Here is a 26,564-nt window from a genome sequence, read left to right on the forward strand (position 1 = left end):
TTCCTAGCGATCGTCTCATATACGTAACCACGTTTTTAGTTGCCGGGTTGCAATCACACTCTGCATTTTTTTCAGGAAATGCACTTTTCTAGTTCTTTTTCTGTAACCCGTCTGGTCTTTCTGTAACCCATCTGGTCTGACCCCGATCAGTGTGCTTGTATACAGCTAAGCTGTACCCGCACTCGTTCTTCGCTTTTTGTTGTTTTTTCATGTATTTTTTGCCGGAGACTCCCATTCATTTTCAAAATCACCCCCCTCACACTTCACTGCCTTCCCACTTGGTCACTTTTCACCCCGTAGCCACCATACCTCACGTTGCCTTGGAACAAATCACTCAGCACTCATCCAAGACCACCTTGACCTGCACTCATTTTTTTGTCATTTTTTCCACCAGTTTTTTTTAACTCATCCCTCCATCCTGCCATTGACTTCAATTCATTTTTCAAAGCCCTACCACACGGTCACACTTAGGCTGTTAGCAAACGTACCTCATATGCTGGCACCAGGTCATGCCATCCAACACTCACTGAAATAGTAACTTCGTACTCGCCTTTCACTCCTTTATTCATCCCTCCATCCTTTCATTGACTTCAGTTCATTTTTAAGGTGTTACCACTCGGTCACCTTTGGCCTGACAGCCACCGTACCACATATGCTGCCTCAGGTCAAATCACCCAACACTCATTGAAAGCCATACTGACCCACACTCATCTTTTACTTGTTTATTCATCCCTCCATCCTCCCATGTTTCAAAGTCTTACCACGCAGTCACCTTTCTGCCTATGGTCACAGTACCTCATATGCTGGCAGAGATCATGCCACCCAATACTCACTGAAACCCATACTGACCCCACACTCGTCTTTTACTCATTTATTCATCACTTCATCCTCCCATTCACATCTTCCAGTTCATTCAAGTCTTACCGCTCAGTCATCATTTGACCAATAGCCACAGGATCTGATATGCTGCTTTGGGTCATGTGACCCAACACTCACCAAAGGTGGGTGTGTCCCCTCCAACCATATTGTTTACCCTAGCAACCATCTAGCAACCACTTAGCAACACCCTAGCAACCGCCTACCAACACCCTAGCAACCACCTAGCAACCACTTTGCACGACTTTGGCAACCACCCAGCAATGCCCTAGCAATGCCCAACGACCATATTGTTTGCCCTAGCAACCACTTAGCAACACCCTGGCAACCACCCAGCAACACCCTAGCAATGCCCCAGTGACCATACTGTTTACTCTAGTAACCACCTAGCAACACTCTAGCAACCAATTAGCAACACCCTAGCAACCACCCCCCAACAGCCTAGCAACCACCTAGTAATGCCCTGGCAACCACTTTGCCACATCCTAGTGATTGTCTCATATATGTTAACACGTTTTCGCTGCCGGGTCGCAATCACACTCTTCAGGAAATGCACTTTTCTAGTTTAATAATTCTTATTTAATAGTTATTCAGCAAAATTTTCCTATGGGTTACATGTACAAAAAAGGCAAAGTAAGCAATCTCATCTTCTACTCAGACAACCCAAGAGCCTGGCACAAAGCTCTGATCAAGTACTACGCTCTGTGAAAAAAGAAGGAATCTGCAATGAGTGGAAAATAAAAATCAGAGATTCAAAATGACCCTGATAGTGTAATGACAACAGTGAACATTTACAAGAATGGAACTATCATGGTACAAGGAAACCTAAGAGTGTTTCAAGTTGGATTTAATAAAATAAAAAAATAGCTGAGAATGAGAGGTCCCATGATTGTGAGAACTCCCAGAGGGAGAGAAACACACACTGTGCCCCTACTGTCAGCAGCAGGGCAGAGAAGATTAATGTACCCCCCACCACAGAGTAGGACCAACCACCATCAACACAGAACTCCCTGATCATAATGAAAGAACAATTCACACAGCTAGAAATTGAACTAGTGCAACTCAGGGAGACTGTTCTTAAACAGCAGTCACAACAGAGAAGGGACAGCTACAGGAAAGAGCTGTCTGCACTAACAGAGCAAGTGAGAGAACTGCAGAGGGACAGAGACAGTTACAGGGAGGAGCTGGATATTCATAGAGAGCAGGTGAAAGAGCTGCAGCAGGACAGAGACAAATACAGGAGAGAGCTAGCATCACTCGTAGAGGAGTTGAAGGACAGAGACAGCACAGTGCAGAGCCTGAGAGAGCAGCTGTACTCCCTCAGCCATCAAAACCCACCAACACCAAAGACCCCCACCCAGACCAACCAAGACTCCCAAACCCAGCCTCCTTCCTCAGCATCTACCAGCTCACAGGCAACCCCCTATAGCCAGCCAACACACACACAGCCAACACTCATGAGGAAAATACGGACGAGAGACAGGACTCAGGAAACTCATGGACGCAGAGAGTAAATTCATTGATGAGAAAAAGCTCTTCCCAAAACACAAAGCAGCTAAGCTCTGATATCCCATTACCCAAAAACCCTTAGAGCTTATCAACAAGAGACAACTTGTCACATCCTGATCCACACAGGAACAAATGACATGAGGGCTCAGCGAGAGACAGTGGCTGATTCACTGAGAGCAGTAATAGAGAAGGCCTGCAACACATTTCCACAAATCAAGATTGATATATCCACCCTACTGCCCAGGAAAGATTTTCACCCACTCACCATCCAAAAGATTAATGCCAGTGTCTCCAGGGATTGTGCACTACGGCCAAATGTCCATTTCAGACATCACCCCATTCTGAACACTGACTATCTCTATGACCATGTCCATGTACATAAAGAGGTAGTCCCTGTGTTTGCTAAGACACTATAAGGTGCTGCACTCACTCGGAAAATCACCCCTCAAACACACAACAACAGAGGACACCCAAATACCCCTCGACCAATGAGACGCACCTCAGCACCTCCAGATAGAGCATTGCGAACCCCCCCCCAACAAGGATCCAATATCACAACTCTCACTATCCACCACAGCCAGGCAGGCAGAGGAGACCCCACGAGAACCCTGGACCAGCAACTACCACCAACAATGCGAAATGCTAGCCTAGCTATTAAACCTTCAGCTATGGTGGCGAGCACGGCGAGTCTCACTGTTGAAGATACTGACACCATATCCATGAATCAACTAGTAACTGAGCTAGCTAAGCAAAGGTCCGTTCTAAAAGAGGACATCTCCAACTTGATTCAAGAATCGCTAAAACCACTTCAGACTGCCGTGGATGCCATACAGGACACAGTCAACTCGTTCCAGACCAGACTTGTGTCTGCAGAAGCCATAGCTGGTGAGAATTTTGAGTGCCTGAACACCGCTGAAGCGGCAATTAAAACTCTATAAGCTCAAAATCAGGCGTTGTTAGACCGGGTGGACGATCTTGAAAACACCTGAGAACCTGAGAATAGTGAATATACCAGAGGGCAGCGAGAATGGCAAAGATCCAGTTTAATTTATAGAAGAGCTACTCACGGAATATATGGGTCTGAATGTTTTCACTAAACCGCCAGAACTGGAGAGAGCTCATCGGTCTCTCGCCCAAAAACTGGCACCGGGGAAGTTGGCGAGAGCATTCGTTGTGTGTTTTCATCGATTTCAACAGAAAGAAGCGGTATTACGATGGGCAAGGAATCATAAGGTTAAGTTTCACAATATAACCATTCGATTTTATCAGGACCTGAGTGCGGCTCTGGTGAAAAAACGCGCGGCCTTCAATAGAATTAAACAAACATTATACAAGAAGGGATTGAGGTTCCGCCTGCTACACCCAGCCCGCCTGAGGGTGACATTTGGCAAAGAGACGCTCACCTTTGAATCGCCGGAGGAAGCACAAGAATTTTACAACAATCGGATCCTATCCAAGGATTGAAGGGAAGTGACAACAGATTCTTTCTTTAATACAAATAAGGACTGTTCACATAGAATTGGCTTTGATTGTAAGATACTCTTAAGTAGGCCTGGAGAGAAGTTGCCTTCATCATGATGCGTTAAATATGGACAATTATTAGTAAATGAGGGGCTTTTAATCTGGTTATTTCAGCAAGTTACCAGTAAAGGGGGATAAGACCACACCATCTTATTCCCATTGTTGGAGATATTGGGGCTGTATTCATATTCTATTATGTATAATAAGTGACCAGGCCTAATATTTATCTGTTCATTACAGTCTATGTGTCAGTTTTCAGACCTCTTATTCAGATTTATTGGATAAGTGTTTAGAACTTTCATACTAATGTTAATATTTACATAAAAGATAAAGAGACTTTGGGATTTCGGTAAGTCAGCATAGTTCTAAAGGGAGATGGTTAAGGCAAAAAATAGCGAGCCTGCAGTTTATCCCAGTTTGGGATGTAGACTAGGCAATGTTCACGCTATATGTTTTTTTTGTATTGTTAAGTGTTTGTTGGATGGGGGGAAGGGGTTTTAAGGGATTGAGGAAGTGCATCATCGGTTGTCAGAATCAATACCGTATGTGTTTAGATTATGAATAGCAATGATCAGGATTTGGGAGGGGCTGCCAGATTCATATGCTGGAATGTCAAGGGGATGAATGGACCAATAAAACGGGCTAGAATATTTGCACACTTGAATTTTTTAAAATGCAAAATTGCGTTTTTACAAGAAACTCATTTATTAGTGAAGGATCAGTTTAGATCAAGAAAATCATGGGTGGGACAACTCTTTCATTCAAAATTCAACCATAAATCTCGAGGTACAGCTATCATAATTCATAAAAAAGTTCCTTTTAGTTTGACAAATGTGATAGAGGTCGATATATTATTGTAACAGGATCATTATATTATAAACCAGTTATATTGGTGAATGTATATGCTCCTAATTGGCCGATGAGAGATTTATAAAAAAAGTGATATCATCTATACCCAACCTTAATTCACATTCTCTTATTTTTGGAGGAGATCTAAACTGCACAATCAACCCTTCCTTATATCTCTCCAACCCAAAATTTAATTTTCCCTCCAAAATGGTGAAAAAGTTGTCAGCATGGACCAAGTAGGTAGTACTGACCCATGTAGTTTTTTTTCCCCTCGGGGAAAACCTTCTCCTATTTTTTACATGTCCACCATACATATAGTAGAATTGACTATTTCTTTATTGATAGTGCATTACTCTCTTTAGTTAAAAAAAATGATTATTCATCTATAGTCGAATCTGATCATGCCCCAGTAATTCTAGATCTCTCAGACTTCTGGATTGCACCCCCTGGAGATTGGATACCTCTTTATTAACCGATAAGGGTTTCTACCAAATGATTTCATCAGCCATCGATGATTTTCTGGAAATTAATAAAGTAGACAATGTATCTCCCACGCTACTGTGGAAGACACTTAAAGCAGTGATTAGGGGAAATATTATTTCATATAAATCCATGCTAAATAAAAGTAGATGATTAGAGAAAGAAAGACTGATAAACTCTATACAGGCCATAGACAGCCAGTATTCAGTTTCCCCATGTCCAGAACTTTACAAAAAAAGAATAGAACTCCAGGCTAAGTATGAGTTGTTATTATCGAAAAAACTGAAAGAATGTTACTGAAATCACAGGCCTTTGTATACGAGCATGGGGAGAAGTCTGGTCGTTTGCTGGCTCACCAATTAAAAGGTAGAGCATCCGAACATATTCCATGCATAAAGAAAGAAAATGGTCAGCTTACAATGGACCCTGTCGAAATTAATGACACCTTCATGGCATTTTATTCAAAACTGTATTCATCCAAAGCACGTAAACAAACAGATATGGATGACTTTTTCACCAACCTACACATACCTACTATAAGTTCAGTCAGTAGAGCAGAATTAGAATGTCCTCTCACGCAATCTGAAATTTCAGATGCAGTCATGACCATGCAAAATGGAAAGGCCCCTGGTCCAGATTGTTACCCAATTGAATTTTTCAAAAGATTTTAATCGAAATGAACTCCACTTTTATTAGATACACTATATGGACAAAAGTATTTGGCCACACCTGTTTTTCAGGGTTTTGGCTAGGCCCCTTATCTCCAGTGAAGGGCAATCTTAATGCTTCAGCATACCAAGACATTTTGGACAATGCTATGCTTCCAAATTTTTGGCAAAACAGTTTGGGGAAGGCCCTTTTCTACTCCAACATGATTATGCCCCAGTGCACAAAGCAAGGACTATAAAGACATGGTTTGATGAGCTCGGTGCGGAAGAACTTGACTGGCCCCCACAGAGCCCTGACCTCAACCCCATCGAGCACCTTTGGGATGAACTGGAATGGAGATTGCAAGCCAGGCCTTCTCACGCAACATCAGTGTCTGACCTCATAAATGCTACAGAATGAATGGGCACAAATTCCCACAGAAACACTCCAAAATCTTGTGGAAAGCCTTCCAAGAAGAGTGGAAGCTGTTATAGCTGCAAAAGGGGGACTCCATATTAAAGTATATGTATTTGAATACAATGTCATTACAATGTAATGGTCAGGCGTACAAATACTTTTGTCCATATAGTGTATGTTTGTGGACTCACAAGTTAATGGGGTTTTGCCGCGGACACTAACAGAGGCCTCTATAACACTCTTGCTGAAACCTGGGAAAGACAGAAAGGAATGTGGGTCGTATCGCCCTATTTCGCTGCTCAACTGCAACATAAAAATATTAGCCAAAGCACTGACACAACGTTTGGAGACAGTTATGGCAGAGGTGATCTCCCCGGATCAAACGGGATTGATAGAAAGGAAAAGGAATGACGTCCTAATTCGCCTTCTAAACATTATGTATTCACCAGCATCCAGTGGGGTGGCAGAAGTGGTTATTTCTCTGGATGCGGAAAAAGCATTCGATAGAGTAGAGTGGAGTTATTTATTTGAATGTTTGAGAAGATTTGGTTTTGGTCCCAATTTTATGGCATGGGTTGAGCTTTTGTACTCATTTCCAAAGGCATCTGTGGTTACTAATGGGAACCACTCAAAATTTTTTCCATTGACAAGGGGTACATGCCAGGGATCACTGATAAGCCCACTCTTATTTGCTATCGCTAACGAACCCCTCTCTATCATACTTAAGTCAACGTCAGAAATATACGGGATTCAAAGATGGGGATTCAACCATAAGGTGTCTCTGTATGCTGATGACTTACTACTGTATGTGTCAGCCCCAATACAGTGCATTCCTCATGTATTAAAAACATTTCATAGATTTAATGTCTTTTCTGGTTATAAACTTCACTTCATTAAGAGCGAATGTTTTCCCATAAATACTCCAGCTCGATCTATTCCAGATTCAAATTTACCTTTTTGTATGTCCAGAGATGGGTTTAAATATCTAGGTAGTAATATAGCTCAGACCATCCCTGAGCTTTATCATAAGAACTTTACACTGTTGGTCAATAGGTTAAAATCTGATCTCCAGAGATGGAACACCATTAATTTGTCACTGGCAGGGAGGATTAATTGTATCAAAATGTTCTCCCTAGATTTCTTTACCTTTTTCAGTGCCTTCCAATTTATCTCCCCAAATCTTTTTTTAAGTCTATTGAGATTATATCATTATTTATCTGGTCTGGTAAAGCACCCAGAATACAAAATAGATTCCTCCAGAGGCATCGTACCAAGGGAGGCTTGGGTTTACCAAATTTTAAATTTTACTATTGGGCAGCAAACATCCAGAAAATACTTCACTGGTGTCAGTCACCAAATTGGATCTGGTGTAAAACTGAAAACAGTTCATGTCTTTCAACATCCCTCCCAGCTTTAGTTACTTCTAAGATCCCCTTACCTATCACAACATACACTTGACTCCAACTGACATTAATACCTTATGTATTTGGCAACAATTTAGAAAACATTTAGGTTTAATTAACTTCTCCACTTATGCTCCTATTTCTTGTAATCATTTACTTATTCCAGCCAGAATAGATGCAACATTTTCGGAATGGAATAGACGTGGTCTCTCCAGATTTAAAGATTTTTATAACAAAGGTGTGTTTGCAAGTTTTAATGAAATTTGTGAAAAACTCAACCTCTCTCATTTAAACCAGTTTCGGTATCTTCAGATCCGCCAGTTCATTCGTTGCAACGTTTCAGATTTCCCCAATGAACCTCAGTCATCTGTCATGGAAGATATAGTGTATCAGGGGTGGCCAACCCTCTCCTGGAGAGCCACATGTCCTGCATGTTTTAGATCTCTCCCTGCTCCAACACAGCTGATTCAAATGATCAGTTTGTTATTCAGCAGCTTCAGGAGTTCATAATGAAGTTGATCATTTGAATCAGCTGTGTTGGAGCATGTTGTTTTAATTTGGCAGGAGACATGGTTAAAAGAGATGAGCCCACAGGCTGTCCCCCAGGTTATAGAGTTAGTAGTCCCATCTACCAAACTGAAAGGAGTGACTCAAGGAAGAAACTCAGGGGGGATGCTTATTTGGTTTAAATCAGAACTTTTACACTCAATAGAACTAGTCAAAAAAGGAGAAAATAATCTGTGGCAGAAAACAAACCATACCGACACCTCAAAATCTCTTCTTCTGTGCAATTTATATTCTCCCAATAGAGTCCCCTTACTTTAATGAGGACACCTTCTCTTATTCTTATTCTCTGTGACCTAGAGAGAGAAATCAGCCACTTTCAGACTCAGGATCATGTTATGATCTGTGGAGATCTAAATTCTAGGACTAGGGATGGGATGGGACTTGACTTTGTCAGTACACAAGATGATGATTTCATAACGGGAGATAACATCCATTTCCCCATTTATTCCCCCAGTCAAAACTACGACAAGTCCACAAATGCACATGGGAAGGAACTGTTGCGGCTCTGTCGAAGCCTGGGTCTGTGCATTGTCAATGGTAGGCTACAGGGGGACTCCCCTGGACGGTACACCTATAGCTCAGCTCTTGGCAGTAGCACTGTGGACTATGCCATAACAGATTTGAACTTGACCTTTCTGAGAGCCTTCACAGTCAAATCACAGCCTATCTGAACAGAAGAGAGACACCGAACATTTACACAAGGCCCGGAAAACGTACAAAATCAAACCCAGCTACAGATGGGGTGAAGACAGCTCTGAAAATGATCAAAGCTCAGTGATCAAATGATCAAAACTCCTGAACTCATTTCTATCCACAAATTACCCACACGATAAAGAAGGCATGAACCTGGCCGTATACCACCTAAGCAATATATTTGAGCATGTAGCTCAAATTTTAAATTTGGCCACCACTAAAAACAAAAGAAAATAAAATCAGATCATTGGATTGATTCTGAATGCAAAAAACAGAGGAAAAAGTCTGAGAAAATTATCAAACCAAAAACATCAGCAACCAGACAACCAAGATATTCGCATTCAGTATACTGAATCCCTCAAGAGGTATAAACACACAATAAGAGTAAAGAAAAATAAACATATCCAAAACCAACTGAAACAATTTAAAAGAATCAATTAACTCAAACAAATTCTGGGACAACTGGAAATACTTAAAACAAAAGGCCTCATGACGATTTAGCAATTCAAAATGGAGATATATGGAGAGAGCACTTTGCAAACCTATTTTAAATTCTGACCAGCAACAAATATCCGACAGACTGGAAAACCTTGAGATTACTATAAAGGATAATCAAAACCCACTGCACCTTCCAATAACTCAGAAAGAGCTTGAGGGAAAGCTACACAATCTCCAGCCCAGAAAGGCCTGTGGTGTAGATGGTATCCTGAATGAGATGCTAATAGATACAGACCTCAAATTCAAATTGGCCATTCTAAAGCTTTTCAATCTCATACTAAAGGTAGGCTACTTCCCTGACTCCTGGAATGAAGGACTTATTACCCCCATATATAAGAATGGTGATAAATTTGACCCAAACAATTACAGGGGCATCTGTATCAACAGTAACCTTGGGAAAGTGTTCTGCAGCATACTTATCACAGAACACAATGTCTTAAGTAAAAGCCACATTGGATTTCTCCCAAGTTATTGGACATCAAACCACCGTTTCACCCTTCACACCCTAACCGATGAATATGTAAGCTAAAATAAAGGCAAAATATTTGCTTGCTTTGTGGATTTCCAAAAGGAATTTGACTCTTTGGCATAAAGGACTATTATATAAACTCATTCAGACTGGTGTGGGGAGGAAGTTGTATGATGTAATTAATTCTATGTATTCCAGCAGTAAGTGAGCGTTCAAAATTGGATGTAACAGGACTGACTTTTTCCACCAAGTGACAGAGCTGCAGTTTTGAGTCCTATGCTATTCAACATTTACATTAATGAACTTACATTTACATTTACTCATTTAGCAGATGCTTTTATCCAAAGTGACTTACAATACGAGAAATACATTGAAGCTACAGTATGAAAGGAGGCCTTGTAGTAGGCGCAAAGTGCTAAGGGAGCTGTAAGGGATAAAGAAAGACAATGCAGACAGAAAGGTGAACCGATAAGTGCTATAAGATAAAGTGCAACATAATAAGGTGAGGGTTAGAAATGTTAGTATGTTAGGCGAGAAGGTGAGTTTGGAAAAGGTGAGTCTTCAAGAGATTCTTGAATATAGAGAGGGACGCCCCAGCTCTTATAGCCTTTGGTAGCTCGTTCCACCAACTGCCTGGACTGCGAGGAACGCAGTGATCGATTGGGAGTATAAGCCATTAAGATGGAGTTCAAGTAGTTGGGAGCGGAGCCGGCAAACACTCTTTAAGAGAGCATTAGTGACTCAAACTTTATACGGGCGGCTACTGGTAGCCAATGGAGCTCGATGAGTAGCGGTGTGACGTAAGCCTTTTTGGGTCCGTTAAAAACCAGACGCGCCACTGCGTTCTGGATCATCTGTAAGGGTTTCACAACACATGCTGGTAGGTCAGCGAGGAGAGCGTTGCAGTAGTCGAGGTGAGAAATAACCATGGCCTGTACCAAGAGTTGGGTGGCATACTGAGTTAGGTAAGGCCTGATTTTTCATATGTTGTACAGCGCAAAGTGGCATGAGCGAGAGATCGCAGCAATATGGTCGCTGAAGGATAGCTGGTCATCAATCATGACACCCAAGTTCCTCACCACCCTAGTTGGGGTGAGAGATGAAGAGTCAATATTGATTTTAAGATCATGATGGACAGACTGGTTGGCTGGGATGACTTAGAGAGGTTTAGCTGAAGGTGGCGTTCCTTCATCTAAGAGTAGATATCAGCGAGGCAAGCAGTGATCCGAGTAGAGACCGTGGAGTCATCTAGCGGGAACGATAAGTATAGTTGGGTATCGTCAGCATAGCAATGGTATGAGAAACCATGTGAGCGGATAATCGAGCCCAGAGCGGTGGTGTATATTGAAAAGAGAAGGGGTCCCAGCACTGAGCCCTGGGGCACCCCTGTGGAGAGGCGATGGGGTGAGGATGTTTGCCCTTGCCAAGACACACTGAATGAACGCCCAGTGAGGTAGAATTCAAACCAGGAGAGTGCTTTTCCCGAGATGCCCCTGTCAGCGAGCACGGATAACAAGATACGGTGGTTTACCATGTCAAAGGCAGCTGACAAGTCAAGTAAGATGAGAACCGAGGACTGACCCACTTTTGAGGAGTGGCCACTTTTGAAACCAGACTGATTGGGATCAAGGAGACTGTTCTGAGAGAGGAACTCAGAGACTTGTTTGAAAACTGCCCTTTTGATAACCTTAGAGTGGAATGGAAGCAGCGAGACTGGCCGATAATTCTCAACTTGAGCAGGGTCAAGAGAGGGTTTCTTGAGCAGAGGCCTAACCCAGGCCTGTTTGATAGCCTCAGGAAATGTTCCTGAGGCCAGTGAGCCTCAGGAACACAATCATGTGTGATTGTAGGCACAACGGTAGGAGCAATGGCTTGGAGAAGGTTAGTAGGAATAGGATCCAGCGGACATGGAGTAGGACGGCTACAAGTCAGGAGCTCTGATACCTCGCTCTCATTGAGAGGAGTAAAAGAGGAGAGTGAAGTGTACTTGCCCGAGGGAGACTACGGGGGGCAGGTGGTATGGTTGCAACCTGCTGCAGGTGGCTCAGAGAATTGGCGACTGATTGCCGCAACCTTATCTGTAAAGAATGAGGCAAATATATTGGCAGAAAGGTTTGTGGCTGGCGGAGGAGGAGGAGGGTTGAGAAGGGAGTTGAAGGTGGAGAACAGCTTCTGAGTGTAGTACTGCTGATTTTGTTGTTGTAGAAAGTGGTTTTAGCATCGGTAATGCTGGATGAGAAAGAGGCCAAGAGTAGCTGATAACCCTGTAGATCAGCAGTATCAGAGGTTTTCTGCCATTTTCTTTCAGCAGCCCTTAGCTTTCGGATGGTATCTGACAGCCTTTGGCGGGGCTGGTTAGACCGGGCAGGCTTGGTGGATAGTGGACACAAGCTATCCAGACATGAGCTCAAAGTGGAGCAGTTTCTGTAGCATCATTGACCTCTAATGAGGAGAAAGTGCTCGGCGGAGGTAGAGCGTAGGTAACCGCTGAGGAAAAGTGGGTTGGAGACAGATTTTGGAGGTTGCGACGGGAAGAGACCAAGGGTGGTGGAACAGAGGGCAGTTCCGGGAGGCAGACAGTGAAGCGAATGAAGTAATGGTCAGAGAGGTGCAGCGGCTTGACTGTGAGACAGTTCAGTTTCGTGTGAGTATGAGGTCCAGTTGTTTGCCAGGAGGGGAGGAGACCCTGTGTAACTCAAATGAGTTTATCAGAGACATGAAGCCTGCTGAGTTAGGATTGTCTAAGTGGATGTTCAACTGGCACACACATTACGGAATTCTACAGTTCCCAGACCCATACTGCAGGACACCGAAATGAAATGTTTGCTTTAATGCAGATTATTTGGTTTTGCTGTCACCAACAAAAGTGGGCTTGCAGCATAGCATGAATGTATTGGCAAAATTTTGTCAAACATGGGCCCTGAAAATAAGTCCTCAAAAAACCAAGGTTCTAATCTTTCAAAAACGTTCCAGGCTACAGGGAAATTTTACAATTGGCAACATCAAAACTGAACAAACAAATAACTACACTTACTTAGGCATAACTATCAATTCAACAGGAAACTTTGGCTTGGCTGTGAAGGAACTTAAAGAAAAGGCAAAAAGAGCATTTTATGCCATCAAAAGATCGATCCAATTAGAGTTACCACTTAGAACTTGGATTAAACTATTCACATCAATTATTGAACCTATTGCACTTCATGGCTGTGAGGTGTGGAGTCCATTCACAAAATGTGACTTTTCAAATTGGGACAAACATCCAACTGAAGCCCTGCATGCAGAGTTCTGCAAGAGTATCCTCCGGGTAAAGAGGAAAACACCTAACAATGCATACTGGGCAGAATTAGGCCAATACCCTCAAATTATCAATATCCAAAAAAGAGCACTCAAATTCTGGCAACACCTAAAAATGAGTGACCCCCACTCACTCCACTATATAGCTCTGAAAAGCCAAGAGCTGAATATAGGAAGGAGCCCACTGAGCCAACGTGTCCTGAGACTCAGTGATTTAACACCAACTCACATCACAGTGGCTCAGGACAACTACACAATAGCCAGAAACATTAGACCCAACAAAATTACAACCACTGAAAAGGAAAATTACATCACCCATTGGAAAGAAGTCACTAAAACACAACAACGTGAATATACAACAGCTACTTATCTGAGCACAGTAAAAGACATGAAACTCAGGAAAACCTTGACAATTTACAGACACAGTCAGCATAGCCTCACCATCGAAAAAGGCAGACACAGGCAGACCTGGCTGTCCAGAGTGGAGAGGCTGCGCTCACACTGCAGTCTGTGGGCTGTAGAGACAGAGCTGCACTTCTCAACTGAATGTACTAAATATGTTGAAATTAGGACTGGGCGGTACAGCCGTCACGGTATATCAAATAGCTATTTTTAGCGCAATAACAGCTATCCCCGGTACGCAGCGTTAGGCTTCTTCCCGTATTGTTTTCGCTTTAGTCATACCTGATGTGGGAGCACACCTCCAGTTTTCCAAGGCCGTGTGAAATGCTTCCGGGGGAAAAAACACCACATGTATCCAGTGACAGCGGATGAGCTGGAAATAGGGAAAGCCTGAACACTACCTTTAAATCTATCATTACTTTCAACCTGTTCCCCTTTATCTTCCTTGATTAACAATAAAACAAATAATTCACAGAATAATGACACCAGTCGCGTAATTAGAATAAATGATTATGCTTGCGAAACACCACAGATTGTCTGTAGTTTGTGTGCTTGTGAAAGCTACAATGTGAGATTGTTTAATTAACAAGGATGGCATTTATCAATTTGAATTAAAGTTTAAATTAAATTAATAAGTTTAATTAAACTTAAATTCAAGTTAAATGCTCATGACACATCACAGCTTTTGTGAGGTCTGTGTTCTAAACGTTATTGTTCACTGCACTCAACCTAACCTAGAAGTTTATTCTCAGTAATTTAAATAGATTTAACTAAATTTAGCTCCGTTTTGTAATTTGAATTCTGTAACACAAGAAAGCTATAATGTGAAACATTTAAGAGAAAACTTTGGGATTACTTGCCACTTAATTATTCAAATTGCCATCCTTGTTGATTAAACAATCTCATGCTGTAGCTTTCACAATAGCACACACATTTCAGACAATCTGCAGTGTTTCGCAAGCATAATCATTTATTCTAATTGGTGTTGATTATTCTGTGAATTATTTGTTTTATTGTTAATCAAGGAGGATAAAGGGGAACAGTTTGAATGTAATGATAGATTTAAAGGTAGTGTTCGAGCTTCCCGTTTCCAGCTCACACGTCTACTCAATCCTCCCTGAGTTTCAAAACTATACAAATGAAGAAAACAAAGGAAAAAAGAGAATGAAAAATTACCATACATTCTGGGAGAGAACAAGGATTTGGCCACTCTGGCAACAAAATTTATAGCAGCTTGCCATAACCTGACGGACAGCCAGTGAGGCCACCCATAACAAAACACCAACTCCATTTCTGTTTGTGATTATTATTAGAATTGTCCTATTTTGTGATAACATTCCAATTCTGTTCAACATAATTGTCCCTTTTTCTTTTTTCTTTCTTCTTTTTTTTAATGTGTGTATGTATGTGGCTTTGGCAATAATGTTGCTGTAATGTTCATGCCAATAAAGCTTTCTTGAATTAAATTGAATTGAGAGAGAGAGACAGAGACTGTCCTAGAAAAACTGTCACAAGGTAATTTCAATTCAACTTCTGTCATCTTCAGTGAGCTTGGCCTTTGCCCCCTTCTCAAGTGACATAATTAGGCTACTGTAACAAGCATTGCGTTTAACTACATCATAAGTAACGTAGGTCCATTTTAGCTAAATGTCTACACGGTTGTCTCATGAATTAGTCTCATGTTCCAAAACAAATCCAAAAGCAAATTGTTTAATTAAATCGTGGTTATGACAGTATTAGCCACAGTATTAGCCCATCAGGGGCTAACGTTAATGTTAAGTTGGCACTTAACGTTAACGTTAAGTTGGCTGAGAGCTCAATTCATGTTGTAATCGTCGGCAAACTGGTAACGTTAGTTAAACGAATTAAACATTAAACGAGTAGTCCCAGAGCCCTAACGTCAGTAACAAGTGGAATTTGGAATAACAAATACACTAGCTAACGTTAGACCCCATGGAAATAACGTTAACATCCAAATTGTGATGTGTGCGTTTGCTAAATCAAAAGAACTCAACCTTATCAGGCTAATTAACAGTCCCAAGCTTGACATATCATCATGTAAGCCAATTAAGGTTATCATAACGCTACTGTAAGAGATTCTTATCTTAACCCATTTACGCGTACAGTCACATCAGTGTGATTTGCTATTTAGCGCGTACGCTAAAACTGGTGCAAATAGAACACTAGATTGGAAAAATTCTAGCTAATTCTAGCTTTGAGGAAACAGCAATTTAACATTAAAAAATATAGCAAATGCTAACTGAAAACTATGAGAAGCTTAGTAACGCTAATGAAAACATAATGAACGTAACGTAACACGCGCGCTACATAGCATAAAATAAGTTACATGCAAAAGGGTTAAGGCATGGGCAGTCAAAAACTGACCTCCTAGAGACGGTCTTCACTGTTCTCAGGTGCATTGCACGTGCCAAGCACAGAAGCCAGGAGCTTTTTTTGACAACTCAGAAGGTGTGGTTCTCATTACATTCCCCGTGACTCAGTCCTCACAGACCCAGACCCCCCCCCCCCCCCCCCCCCCCCCGCATTTCAAAAACTCATTGGATCTACACAAATCACAGAAATTACCTGTTTTGGATTGAAAACGGTGATTTTCGCCGAAAAGTGACAAGTTTGCATCCCTGCACTTCAGAGATGAGTGATCTTTTTTGACCTACCCATTTCCTTTGTTGGATTAGAAAACAGAATAAGGGGCTTTAAATGATTATGCAGTTTGGGGAGGAATGTGTACAATTCCACAGAAAATGATGCAATCCCCATGATAAGATATGAATGGATTTCACTGCTATACAGTTAGGTGCTTATAGTCCTCCTATTACACCCAGGGGAGAGGGGGTAAGAATGGAATAGAGGGGGTAAGAGGGGAAGAGAGACAGTGAGAGAAGGAGAGTGGGTGAGAGGGAGTGAGAGTGGGTAAAAGGGAAAGAGAGGGAGGAAGTGGGTGAGAGGGAGAGAGAGGGAGTGAGAGTGGGTGGGGAAGGGTGTTGGGGGGGGGGGCACACTCACGGCCTTATGCTGAGGCTGTAGGGGGGGCTGGACACCATCATCTGACTGAGAGCCGAGACGATGATGAGGATGAGGATGGGCATCAGCTGGACAAAGAGTGCCAGTCCGCCCTACACAGAGAAGGCAGATACTCAGACAGTGACCTAACACATTTAACATCGTACGCAGAGAACACAGACGTTCAGTGACCTCACATAATGCTTTGTCACAGCAGGCCGGTAAGCACAGAACCAGAGGAGGAAAACCCCAGCTTCAGAAAGTAAAAGTCCTGCCACGTATTTGTTCCACCCATGCACTACACCAGCTGAATTTAATTAGCACAATTCTTCAGCCAGGTAGAGGAGCTAATTAGTGAAATCACCTTGTTTAGTGAATGGCTAGAATACATGGTAGGACTTTTCCACCTCTTTACAGAACTAACACATAAAGAGATCTGCCTTGTTAATCTTGGCAGCTATAAAGTCTTTTATGTACATCCCTACCTACCAAACACTTGTGGCTAAAAAGCTGAAGCTATAAACATAAGGCATAAACACACTTAATCAAAAGGAGCAACACTTAATATACATTCAGAGGGGAATGCAGAATTAAGCTGCGAGAGCAAAAAGGAAGACTGAAGGAGGACTGCAGCAGCTGTATCGTTACATGTCAATGGTGACGAATGCTGATCTGGGCAAGAGTGGCACGGAGAGCGCTTTCAAAAACAGACGAGAAGGTCCGGTCTGATTCCTCCTTTCTCGTGAGGTGCTGCTCTCACAGTCAAGGAAAAACAACCCTCCATGCCAGGCATTTGTTTTAAGCCAGATCCACGGGATAGCTTGCATCTGCAATGTGTGCTTAACTCCCTTTACTTTCACCTTAGAGGCCTGAAAACGGACTGGTCATGGAGGGGATGCAGCCGGGACAGGGAAGTTTATTGCTCACGAAGCAGAGCCTTGTACTCACGTCTCCCTGCTGGTCTCGGCGCTCCGCTCTCTGGTTGTAGGGGTAGCGCATTCTCCCATTACTGTACACGTGCACGTTACCTTGGAGGGCAGAAACACAAGAATGGGGAGTTTCATTCACCTGGGGGATCTCTAGAATCCATTCTGTATTCAGCAGCTGGAAAACACTACCATTTCATGCTGGTTTGAGTAAAGCACTAGTTTCTGCTAGCAATGAGAAAAATTATAAAGTGTCGAAGCAGTTTAAGCTATTGTGTTGCAGTTTCCTTAATACATATAAAACAAAGCCTCTTAATAGAGTTTCCCAAATACAAATACGGAAAGACCTCTTCATAAACTACATGTTGATTACCACTGTGTTACAAAACCTTGCTTTGCAGTAATTTTTGACTGTTGACTCTTCTATTAGTTAGTGTTTTGCTGAGCAGGCATGATCACTATGATCTGACTGGTCTGCCACCCTGTCTGTCAGGTTTTATGATGAGATGCAGGAGAAACTATAGAGATCATGGACACAGCTCAGCAGAACTGTGCAGAGGGGAAAGGAAACTGCAGCTCACAAACAAACAATTCATTACTCCACCACTCATGGGAAGGCTCCCGGCTCCCACACTACCAACATTCAATTAAAATCAACATTCAAATGAAGGGAGGAGAGAGAACGAAAATATGAGAGAAAGAGTGGGCAAGAGAGAGCAAGATAGAGGGAGCAAGACAGAGCATGAAAGGCCCTGTTTACACTTGGTTTTAAAATGCATCTTGAACGATCGGATCACAAGTGGACAGACGAGTCACATCGCTGTTTACACCTGTGTCTAACATGCGTCTCCAAGGTGTCCAGCCGACCACTTGTGTTCAGATTTCGTTACTGCCTACGTCACCCCGCCTACAGTCATTACGTCAGCCTCTGTCACCAGACAAGCGCCAGATTTGTTTAGCAAGGGGTAGCTAAGAAAACAAAAATGTTTCAAGAACTAATATACATGTACGGGCTAACTGTTGAGATTGGTGAGACAAAGTCATCTGCGACTTCCAACAGGGCGCAGGACAAAACAAAAAAGGAAAAATGTTAGAAAAGCATTTTTTTCAAGCGCTGGTGCACTGTCTCCAAAACAACCACCTCGTCCTGCATTGATGACGTATTTTCCTGTTACGTCTTGTCTGGGACACACCAAGATGCATTAGCATTTACACTACAAAAGATATGTGGTCAGATGCGCCCCAGACCACCTCGGCATGTGGTTTGAGTGATCGGATCACAATGCGTCTTGGTGGTCATTTACACTTGTATTTAGCGCTGTACACTTGTGATCCGATCACCCGAGACGCATTTTAAAACCAAGTGTAAACGGGGCCAAAGTTAGAAAGACGGAGAGCCAGGGAGAATGTGAGGGAGAGAGTTTGAGAGAGACAGTCAGTGAGACACAGTGTGAGAGTGAGAAAGAGAGAGAGCAAGAGAACAAGCGAGCTAGAGGGAGAAAGGGTGAGAGAGGGACCCACTTGATGGGAAGCCACCTCCAAAAAACATGTTGAACAGGTCTTCGGGGGAGATATCTGCCTCAAAGTGGCCGTGTGAGTGCCCGGGTTTGGGTGAATGTGCTTTTTCCTCACCAAACTGGTCATACTGCTGCCGCTTCTCTGTGTTGCTGAGAACAGCATACGCATTTCCAATGGCTGTTGCAAAAAAACAAAGCATAAAAAGAAACTGAACTATCATATGACACATAACTGGTCTGACAGTTGGAAGAAAGATGAACGGTGAAAAGGGTCAGCAGAACCTACCCTTGAGAATAAAAGGTCTACTGACACCCTCATATTCACATGTATTTGTTTGACAAACCTTTTTATCTACAGCCACTTAGAAAAAGTGCATTCAACAGAGACAGGCAAGTAGCTGCACAGGTACCACATCATTAGTACCATCTTTGAAAGCACTATCAGATTTTCCACTAAGCTTTTACTGCTGTTTGGACGTGGGGGGGACGACTGAGACATGATTGAAATTGGTGGCGTTTGAGTCTGCACTGTCCTCACGTGCAAATGTGCCAGTTCAGCTGCGACTTTCATTTTCACCTTTAAATGCCTCTGTGGCACCAGGAGCATGGTTTTTATCAGGGTGGAACTTCAACGCCAGTTTTCTGTATGCCCTTTTCAAGTCGTCCTCGGAGGCATCCTTGCCGACTCCAAGAATCTCATAATAGTCTTTACACTGTTTTATTCTGGAAGGAACACAAGGCAATAGAGAGAAACCAGAAAGCAAATGATTTTGTTTCTGTATGATAGTTGAGCTATTCTGAGAAACTCTGCTTACTGTAAATAATGAGCAGGACAGATATAATCAGGGGAGTGACATGGGGGCAAAAGCAGCCAACAACATAAAAAAGGAATGAAGCTGGCCAACATGCAAGGAAATGTCACTGGGAACCTTGTGACACACATATACTTGCACCCTCTGACACAGAATCTTGTATATTCTTAATTCTGCTACGCTTAAATGGCGGCACCTCTTCACGGCGTCCAGCTGCTCCAAGGTGTAGGATTTTGCCATGTCTGTGGGTTTCTCCGCTGTCGGGCTTGTCTCCTCTGTCTGTCTCTGCTTACGCAGCCTGGGGCCATCGCTAGAGCTGGACTGCTCACTCCGGCCAGACGCCTGACCGTTCTGTGCTATTGAGTCAAGCAGCTCTAGAAACAGATAAGTGAAGGCTTAAATTGATACCAAAATGTGTACCTCAAACTCTCACAGGAAACAAGACATACACGAAGGTGTCGAGACCTTCTCAAAACCAGAAGAGTAGCCTACAACAAAAATATAGGGGTGTTGTAAATAGGCATTTAAACAAGATAACAGAGGGGAATTCAGTAAAATGATGAATGACCCCTGACACCTACTTCAGAGAGTTCTTCATAAAATCGTCAATGTAGGCAGAGGAATGCTCAGTTTCTCATCTGTTTTTCCCCTCTTTTTTCCGCTGATCTTAAGACCGTCCTATGACTCAGGAAGGCACATTTTTAATTCCCGTCATGTGCATTGACTCCAGGCTCTTGGCTAAACTCCAACTTTATTCGTCTAATATTTTGCTTAGAGCATTTATAATTATCCCTGTTTTCATATTCCGCGGCTTTTCATTAGTTAGCATTACAATAACTTGCATTTTAATGCAAGGATTTAGACTAGGATTTAGCATTTATACTACCCTGAACATAACCAAGTGAAAATAGCAGAGCTAGGCAGCTATCAAGCTGAGACAGGAGTTTGAATGCAAGCGTTAGTTATATCACATTTTTCAATCGCCAAAATAAAAAGGATTGTAATTAGCTAGTCTACAATCGTATCTAGACTACCTATGACTTGCACGCTAGCTATGGGTAGCTGGTTAAATCATGTCCCTAGTTGACTGCAAAAGTCTCTCTAGCTAACGTTAAGTAACGTTATCTCGGTTAAAGTTAAGCAACCTGGACGTGAAAACAGTAGCTAGAAGTCCAGCTGGGAGAACAGATGTGATGAAATGTGATAACTAATCACCGTGTCGATCTTAAATCATTCCCATGACACTTATATATATGACTCTGTTCATAGTAATGGACGTTGTACTTAGTTAGCCAGCTAGCTAGCTAGTTTCACCCAGTGTTGACGGTAACTGCAAGTTTATACAAGGTAAATGAGTATTTCAATGACATCTGAAATGCAGCGCTAACTTATCCATGGCACTGTATAGTTATCGGATATTAACACAACGAAAGAAGAGAAAAAACACAATCTTTAAAAACAAATGACCCTACTTTCATCCCCAAGTATGACCCAGAATCTTACCAATACCTCAAAGTACGAAAATGCAACGCCAATCATTTCCGTGACTTTGACACTGGGTGATGAAGTATTGTACGGCTAAAGTTCACACAAACTTACAGACACAGAGCTGATTCTCTCAGAAAAGTGAGGTTACTTTACATTCTGGTACCTTTCCTACCCAGGACCCCGCGAAATTTTGGCATTTGACACACTGCAGCTACTTGGAACAGTACACTGTCTGCATACACGGGACTACAACTACCGGAAACTCCACGCTGCTGAATTTCTTGCGCATGCGCACTTGCCGCCCCAGTTTTCCATGGGACCTCCCTGAGATGGCCTTCGCTCCGTCAGGCAGAATCTAAATCCTGGGTTTGACATCGTGTCGTTTACTTTTGCTTACAAAACTACCACTGCAAGGACATCTTACCTGTTACCTTATCCGAAGGAAATAGTTTGTATGCCTTTTCTAGAAACCTCTGAGCTTTCTCTGGCTGGTTATTTCTTAGTGCTGTGACCGCAATCTCAATGCAGCGCTCCGCTTCGTCTCTGTTTGATTCCATCCCGACAGCGGAACTACCGAAGTGCCGTAAGGCGCTTTAGGATGGCGTCAGAATAATTGACTTAAGACAGGAACGTAAATAATGCGTCATTGTACAAAAACCGTTCATTCTGGCCGCATGAGAAGGACAAATAAGGTTGTAAAGAAGTTGCGCTTAGCTGAAGCGTGATGATCTGTCAATCGGTAATGCATTGCGAAAAAGTTGTTTGTGAAATAATATCAGATAATATCTGTTTTTCCCCTTTCAGCTACAGTATGTCTACACTTTGATTAAGATCAATAGTCCCATACTTGAAGTGCAGAGCTGTTTGTGCTGTAGGACACGTTAATCTATGCAGTGCCTCAAAGGATGTGATGACTACTGAGGATCTTGGAAACTCAGAAGGACCATTTCCTGAGGAAAAAAAGAGAAAGAAACTCAGAAAGTTACCACGGACTGATGTAAGGTCCTGGGAAGAAAGATTGTCTGATGTAGTAACTCCACTATGGCGTCTGAGCTACGAGGACCAGCTTCAGTTGAAGTATGACCAGCAGAGGAAGATCCTCCTCAAGATGTGTGATCTCCTTAGAGCAGAGTGTCAGAAATCTGTCATGGACGAGGAGGCATCCTCCATTTTCCCTACTGCCCATACGACCATCACCGGTCAAGGAGGGCTACTGCAGCAAGTCTACCTTCTCGGTCAACAGGGGGGCAGATGGCAACCCAAAGACAGTGGGGTTCTACGTGGGCACCGGGAGGACCCATGATATCGTCTGCGTCCACGTCGACCACCTCCTGACCACGCCAGAGAGGCATAAGCTGGTGGCGAGGCACTAAGAGGCCTTCATCCGTATCTCCCCCCTGGAGCCCTGCTTCCTCCACAGGGGCGGGCACTGGCGGGAGATCACGGTGAAGACTAACATGACGGGAGATGTCATGGCCATTGTGTACTTCCACCCCCAAAGCTTAACCTCTGAGGAGATTAGCATCCACAAAGCAGCCCTTCTGGAGTATTTCACCCAGGGGCCTGGCACAGCCTGCCAGCTGGACTCCCTGTACTTCCAGGAGAGCTCCATGATGCACTGCAGCAGTGAGCGCTCCCCCTACCAGCTCCTGTACGGTGTGCCGTACATTTATGAGGAGGTGCTAGGCTTTAAGTTCCGGATCTCTGCCAACGCCTTCTTCCAAGTGAACACTGCAGCAGCGGAAGTCCTATATGGGGCAGTGGCGGAGCTGGGTGGCAAGGCTTGGGGTGGAACACTCCTGGATGTGTGCAGTGGCATTGGAGCCATCGGAATCTCAATGTCTGGTCACACAGAGAGGGTGATCGGCATTGAGGTCGTGGAGCAGGCCGTGAGGGATGCCCAGGACAATGCCTCTGTCAATGGTGCACTGAACTGCAAGTTTCTGCCAGGGAAGGCGGAGGTGGTGCTGCCCCAGCTGATGTCCTCGCTGAGCTCAGAGCAGGCTGTGACAGCGGTGGCTAACCCTTCTCGAGCAGGGCTGCACTACCGCGTGATGCAGGCTCTCCGGAACCTCCCCAACATCCACCGGCTCATTTATGTGTCCTGCAAACCAGAGGGCGAGGCCATGAGGAACTTCCTCGAGCTCTGCTGCCCCCCGGACCTACAAAAGACGCTAATAGGAGAGCCTTTCGCCCCGTCCATCGCGGTCCCAGTAGACATGTTTCCCCACACCACACACTGTGAGCTTGTGCTGGTGTTTGAAAGATAGCAACTGCTGGAAAACTTTTAAATATATGAGGCTGTTGCTGGGCCAAACGCTTCAATGCAGCACGTGACATTCATTTTAGGGTGATGTACTAAAAGGATTTAATGTAAAAGTGATCAACCTCGAAATCTGAAGTATAACCTGTCGCAACAGCTTGATTTATATGAAAGATGTTCTTGATCATATCTAAGTTTCATTAATGTTTAATACTATTGTTTATGGTCACATTATTACCAGCTCAGATACATGGCCACGTTGTTTCACTAGATGGCGCTGGAATGCTAGTCTTGCTCATAAATTCATGCTTGCCCTCAGCAACAAAAAAGAAGCCACAGCAGGTAACGGAATTGCTGCAAGGTTCACAGTGGAAACCTTGAATGTTGTCATCGTGAATAAGGCAAGCAGCTATGCAAAGATATCATAAATAAAAGCCAGTCTCTTGAATCCTCATATTGTGTCTGACTTTCTGTGCTACATTTTCACACCATCCTCAGGACAATATAGTGCAAAACGCCATGCAGCAAACTCCACTGATATTCAAACCAATCAGAGAAATGAGACAGATCTGCATTATATTAATCACAAAATCCTACTGCCTAATATATTTACAGAAAAAGTACCAATCTGACATGTGTCTTTGACATCTTAATGGGAAATGGGGAACAGTTCAGCCCCTGACAAAGCCAAAATTTGGAGCATGCTGAGCAAGGTCCAGAATTGCTTCAGTGAAATGAACAGCTGTTCAAACAGATTCATATATAAATCTGGCCTGGATTGCAACATTGGCTAAAGCAAATCAGCTAAATCAGCTCACACTGCTGTTTTAAGATGTTACAGAGGGTGGAAAAAGGTTCTTCCTCCATTTTTTTCCATATTCATAATAATGACATTGCTTAATAGGCCAAGCATAAATAGGCTTATGTGCAATCCCCCATATCAGTTTCCAGATTGTTAACTCTGAGCAATTTCAGCTTTATTTATAATGTAGCCTTTGCCCTTTAATTATGTTTGAGAACTACGGTACATGTAAATACACGTGTATGAGTGAGGGCTGAGGAGGTCCCATAGTAAGACAGTAAGTAGTCAGAGGGGAGTAGGATGATGTTGGCAACCTCAGTGGGGAATCTGTAATGAGGATATTATATACACTATATAGACAAAAGTATTTGGCCACACCTTTTTTTCAGGGTTTGGGCTAGGCCCCTTATCTCCAGTATCTCCAGGGCAATCTTAATGTTTCAGCATACCAAGACATTTTGGACAATGCTATGCTTCCAACTTTGTGGCAACAGTTTGGGGAAGGCCCTTTTCTATTCCAACATGACTGTGCCCCAGTGCACAAAGCAAGGACTATAAAGACATGGTTTGATGAGTTCGGTGCGGAAGAACTTGACTGGCCCGCACAGAGCCCTGACCTCAACCCCATCAAGCACCTTTGGGATGAACTGGAACAGAGATTGCAAGCCAGGCCTTCTCGTGCAATATCAGTGTCTGACCTCATAAATACTCTACAGAATGAATGGGCACAAATTCCCACAGAAACACTCCAAAATCTTGTGGAAAGCCTTCCAAGAAGAGTGGAAGCTGTTATAGCTGCAAAAGGGGGACCAACTCCATATTAAAGTATGTACAGTAAAGTTATGTACAGTCCCTGTTGGTGTAATGGTCAGGCATCCGAATACTTTTGTCCATATAGTATAGCTAGCATGTTTTCAGATGAAGGGGTCACATATGTAGAGGTTGTGGTATATTAGCATGTTGGTAGACAACTTTCACAATAATAAGCTAGCTGATCTATCTTAGATAGTGTGATGTCAGTTCAATGATGCTGTATTACCAGTTTATGTTACAATACTAAGGAGTGTGTAATCATGTTGTGTAATTGTCTGTTTCCTTATGCATGTTGGATTTCAAACATTTGTTCTTCACCTTTTCTTTGACTCTGTTTTGTGCTGTTCATCACTGTTCATTTGTGGGAAGTACAAGCCAGTTAGTCAAAGTTCAACCAAAGCACATTTCACATAACCGAGTAAATTTAAAACATTTTATTTATCTGTTATTTATAAGCAGAATGTGATGAGGGTATTGTTTCTCTATCCACAAGCAAAGCACACTCTTATCTGGCCCAATCCGATAGAGCAATTCTGTCTGTAAAATTAGAGAGAAAGTCAGTTTAGCTCTTAGAACATGGTCAATATACATTTACATTTACATTTATTTATTTAGCAGATGCTTTTATCCAAAGCGACTTACAAAAGTGCATACAGTAAGTATAGTGACACTACGGGGACAGGATGTGTACAGTGCCACAATGAGACAGTTCTCAGCTGAGAGCAAGGTCTGTTTGAGGACACAGTACTATCAGATTTGTACAATTACAGCCTATAGGACAACTAATATGATACACAATATACATTTAATGCAAACAAACTAATGGAAATATTGAGCCATCTATTGTTTTACGTACAAGTCACCATGAGAGGAAATGTGTAACAACATAGTGGTTTCAACTTGATACTATACAGTATATGGTCAGAATATCATACACCAATAGAAAGAGTAGATACTGGCAGATAGAGTGTAGTGAGGGGTGGTGTTATGCAATTTGGGGCGTGTTGACAGATGTGGCAAAGGTAAAAGATGAAGACAGGGACAGAGATACAAAAAATACAGAAATGTCCAGATTTTGGCATGCATTGGGTTAGGGGATAATGCCACAGGGTTGGAATTCTGCTCACGTATCTCTGGGAACCAGTGTTTACTTTTCCGGTTTCGTCTGCTCAAGCCCCTGAAAAAGGGGGAAACAGATGTAGAAAGGCAGTTACACATGCGCACTGGCAGGCAAACGTGCCAAATGTTTAGAGTATAATATTTTCTGGGAATTCAGCTAGAGGTACATAAACATCA

At 42.8% G+C, this 26,564-nt stretch overlaps 2 protein-coding genes across 3 annotated transcripts in view; one reads left to right on the top strand and one right to left on the bottom strand.

Moving 5' to 3' along the window:
- Positions 1 to 21,986, bottom strand: part of dnajb12a (DnaJ heat shock protein family (Hsp40) member B12a) — a 29,209-nt gene extending 7,223 nt beyond the window's left edge. Inside the window, exons 1-6 of one of the 2 annotated variants that reach the window (XM_036546276.1) lie at positions 21,815 to 21,986; positions 20,099 to 20,276; positions 19,668 to 19,813; positions 19,095 to 19,268; positions 17,596 to 17,675; positions 16,651 to 16,760 (exon numbers count right to left, since the gene is read on the bottom strand). In XM_036546276.1, coding sequence (XP_036402169.1) covers positions 16,651 to 16,760; positions 17,596 to 17,675; positions 19,095 to 19,268; positions 19,668 to 19,813; positions 20,099 to 20,276; positions 21,815 to 21,947 — 821 coding nt within the window. In that variant the 5' untranslated portion in view covers positions 21,948 to 21,986. Of the gene's footprint in view, positions 1 to 16,650; positions 16,761 to 17,595; positions 17,676 to 19,094; positions 19,269 to 19,667; positions 19,814 to 20,098; positions 20,277 to 21,553; positions 21,635 to 21,814 lie in introns of those variants that run through there. The other variant, XM_036546277.1, reaches the window with a different exon arrangement.
- Positions 21,987 to 22,158: 172 nt separating this feature from the next.
- trmt2b (tRNA methyltransferase 2 homolog B) lies at positions 22,159 to 23,982 on the top strand. The gene is given in 2 exon segments (XM_036546274.1): positions 22,159 to 22,560; positions 22,562 to 23,982. Coding segments are annotated over 2 exon segments (1,359 nt in total). The 5' UTR covers positions 22,159 to 22,300; the 3' UTR covers positions 23,661 to 23,982.
- Positions 23,983 to 26,564: the final 2,582 nt, after the last annotated feature.

This window comes from Megalops cyprinoides, chromosome 15, assembly GCF_013368585.1.
Source record: "Megalops cyprinoides isolate fMegCyp1 chromosome 15, fMegCyp1.pri, whole genome shotgun sequence".
Taxonomy (NCBI): domain Eukaryota; kingdom Metazoa; phylum Chordata; class Actinopteri; order Elopiformes; family Megalopidae; genus Megalops; species Megalops cyprinoides.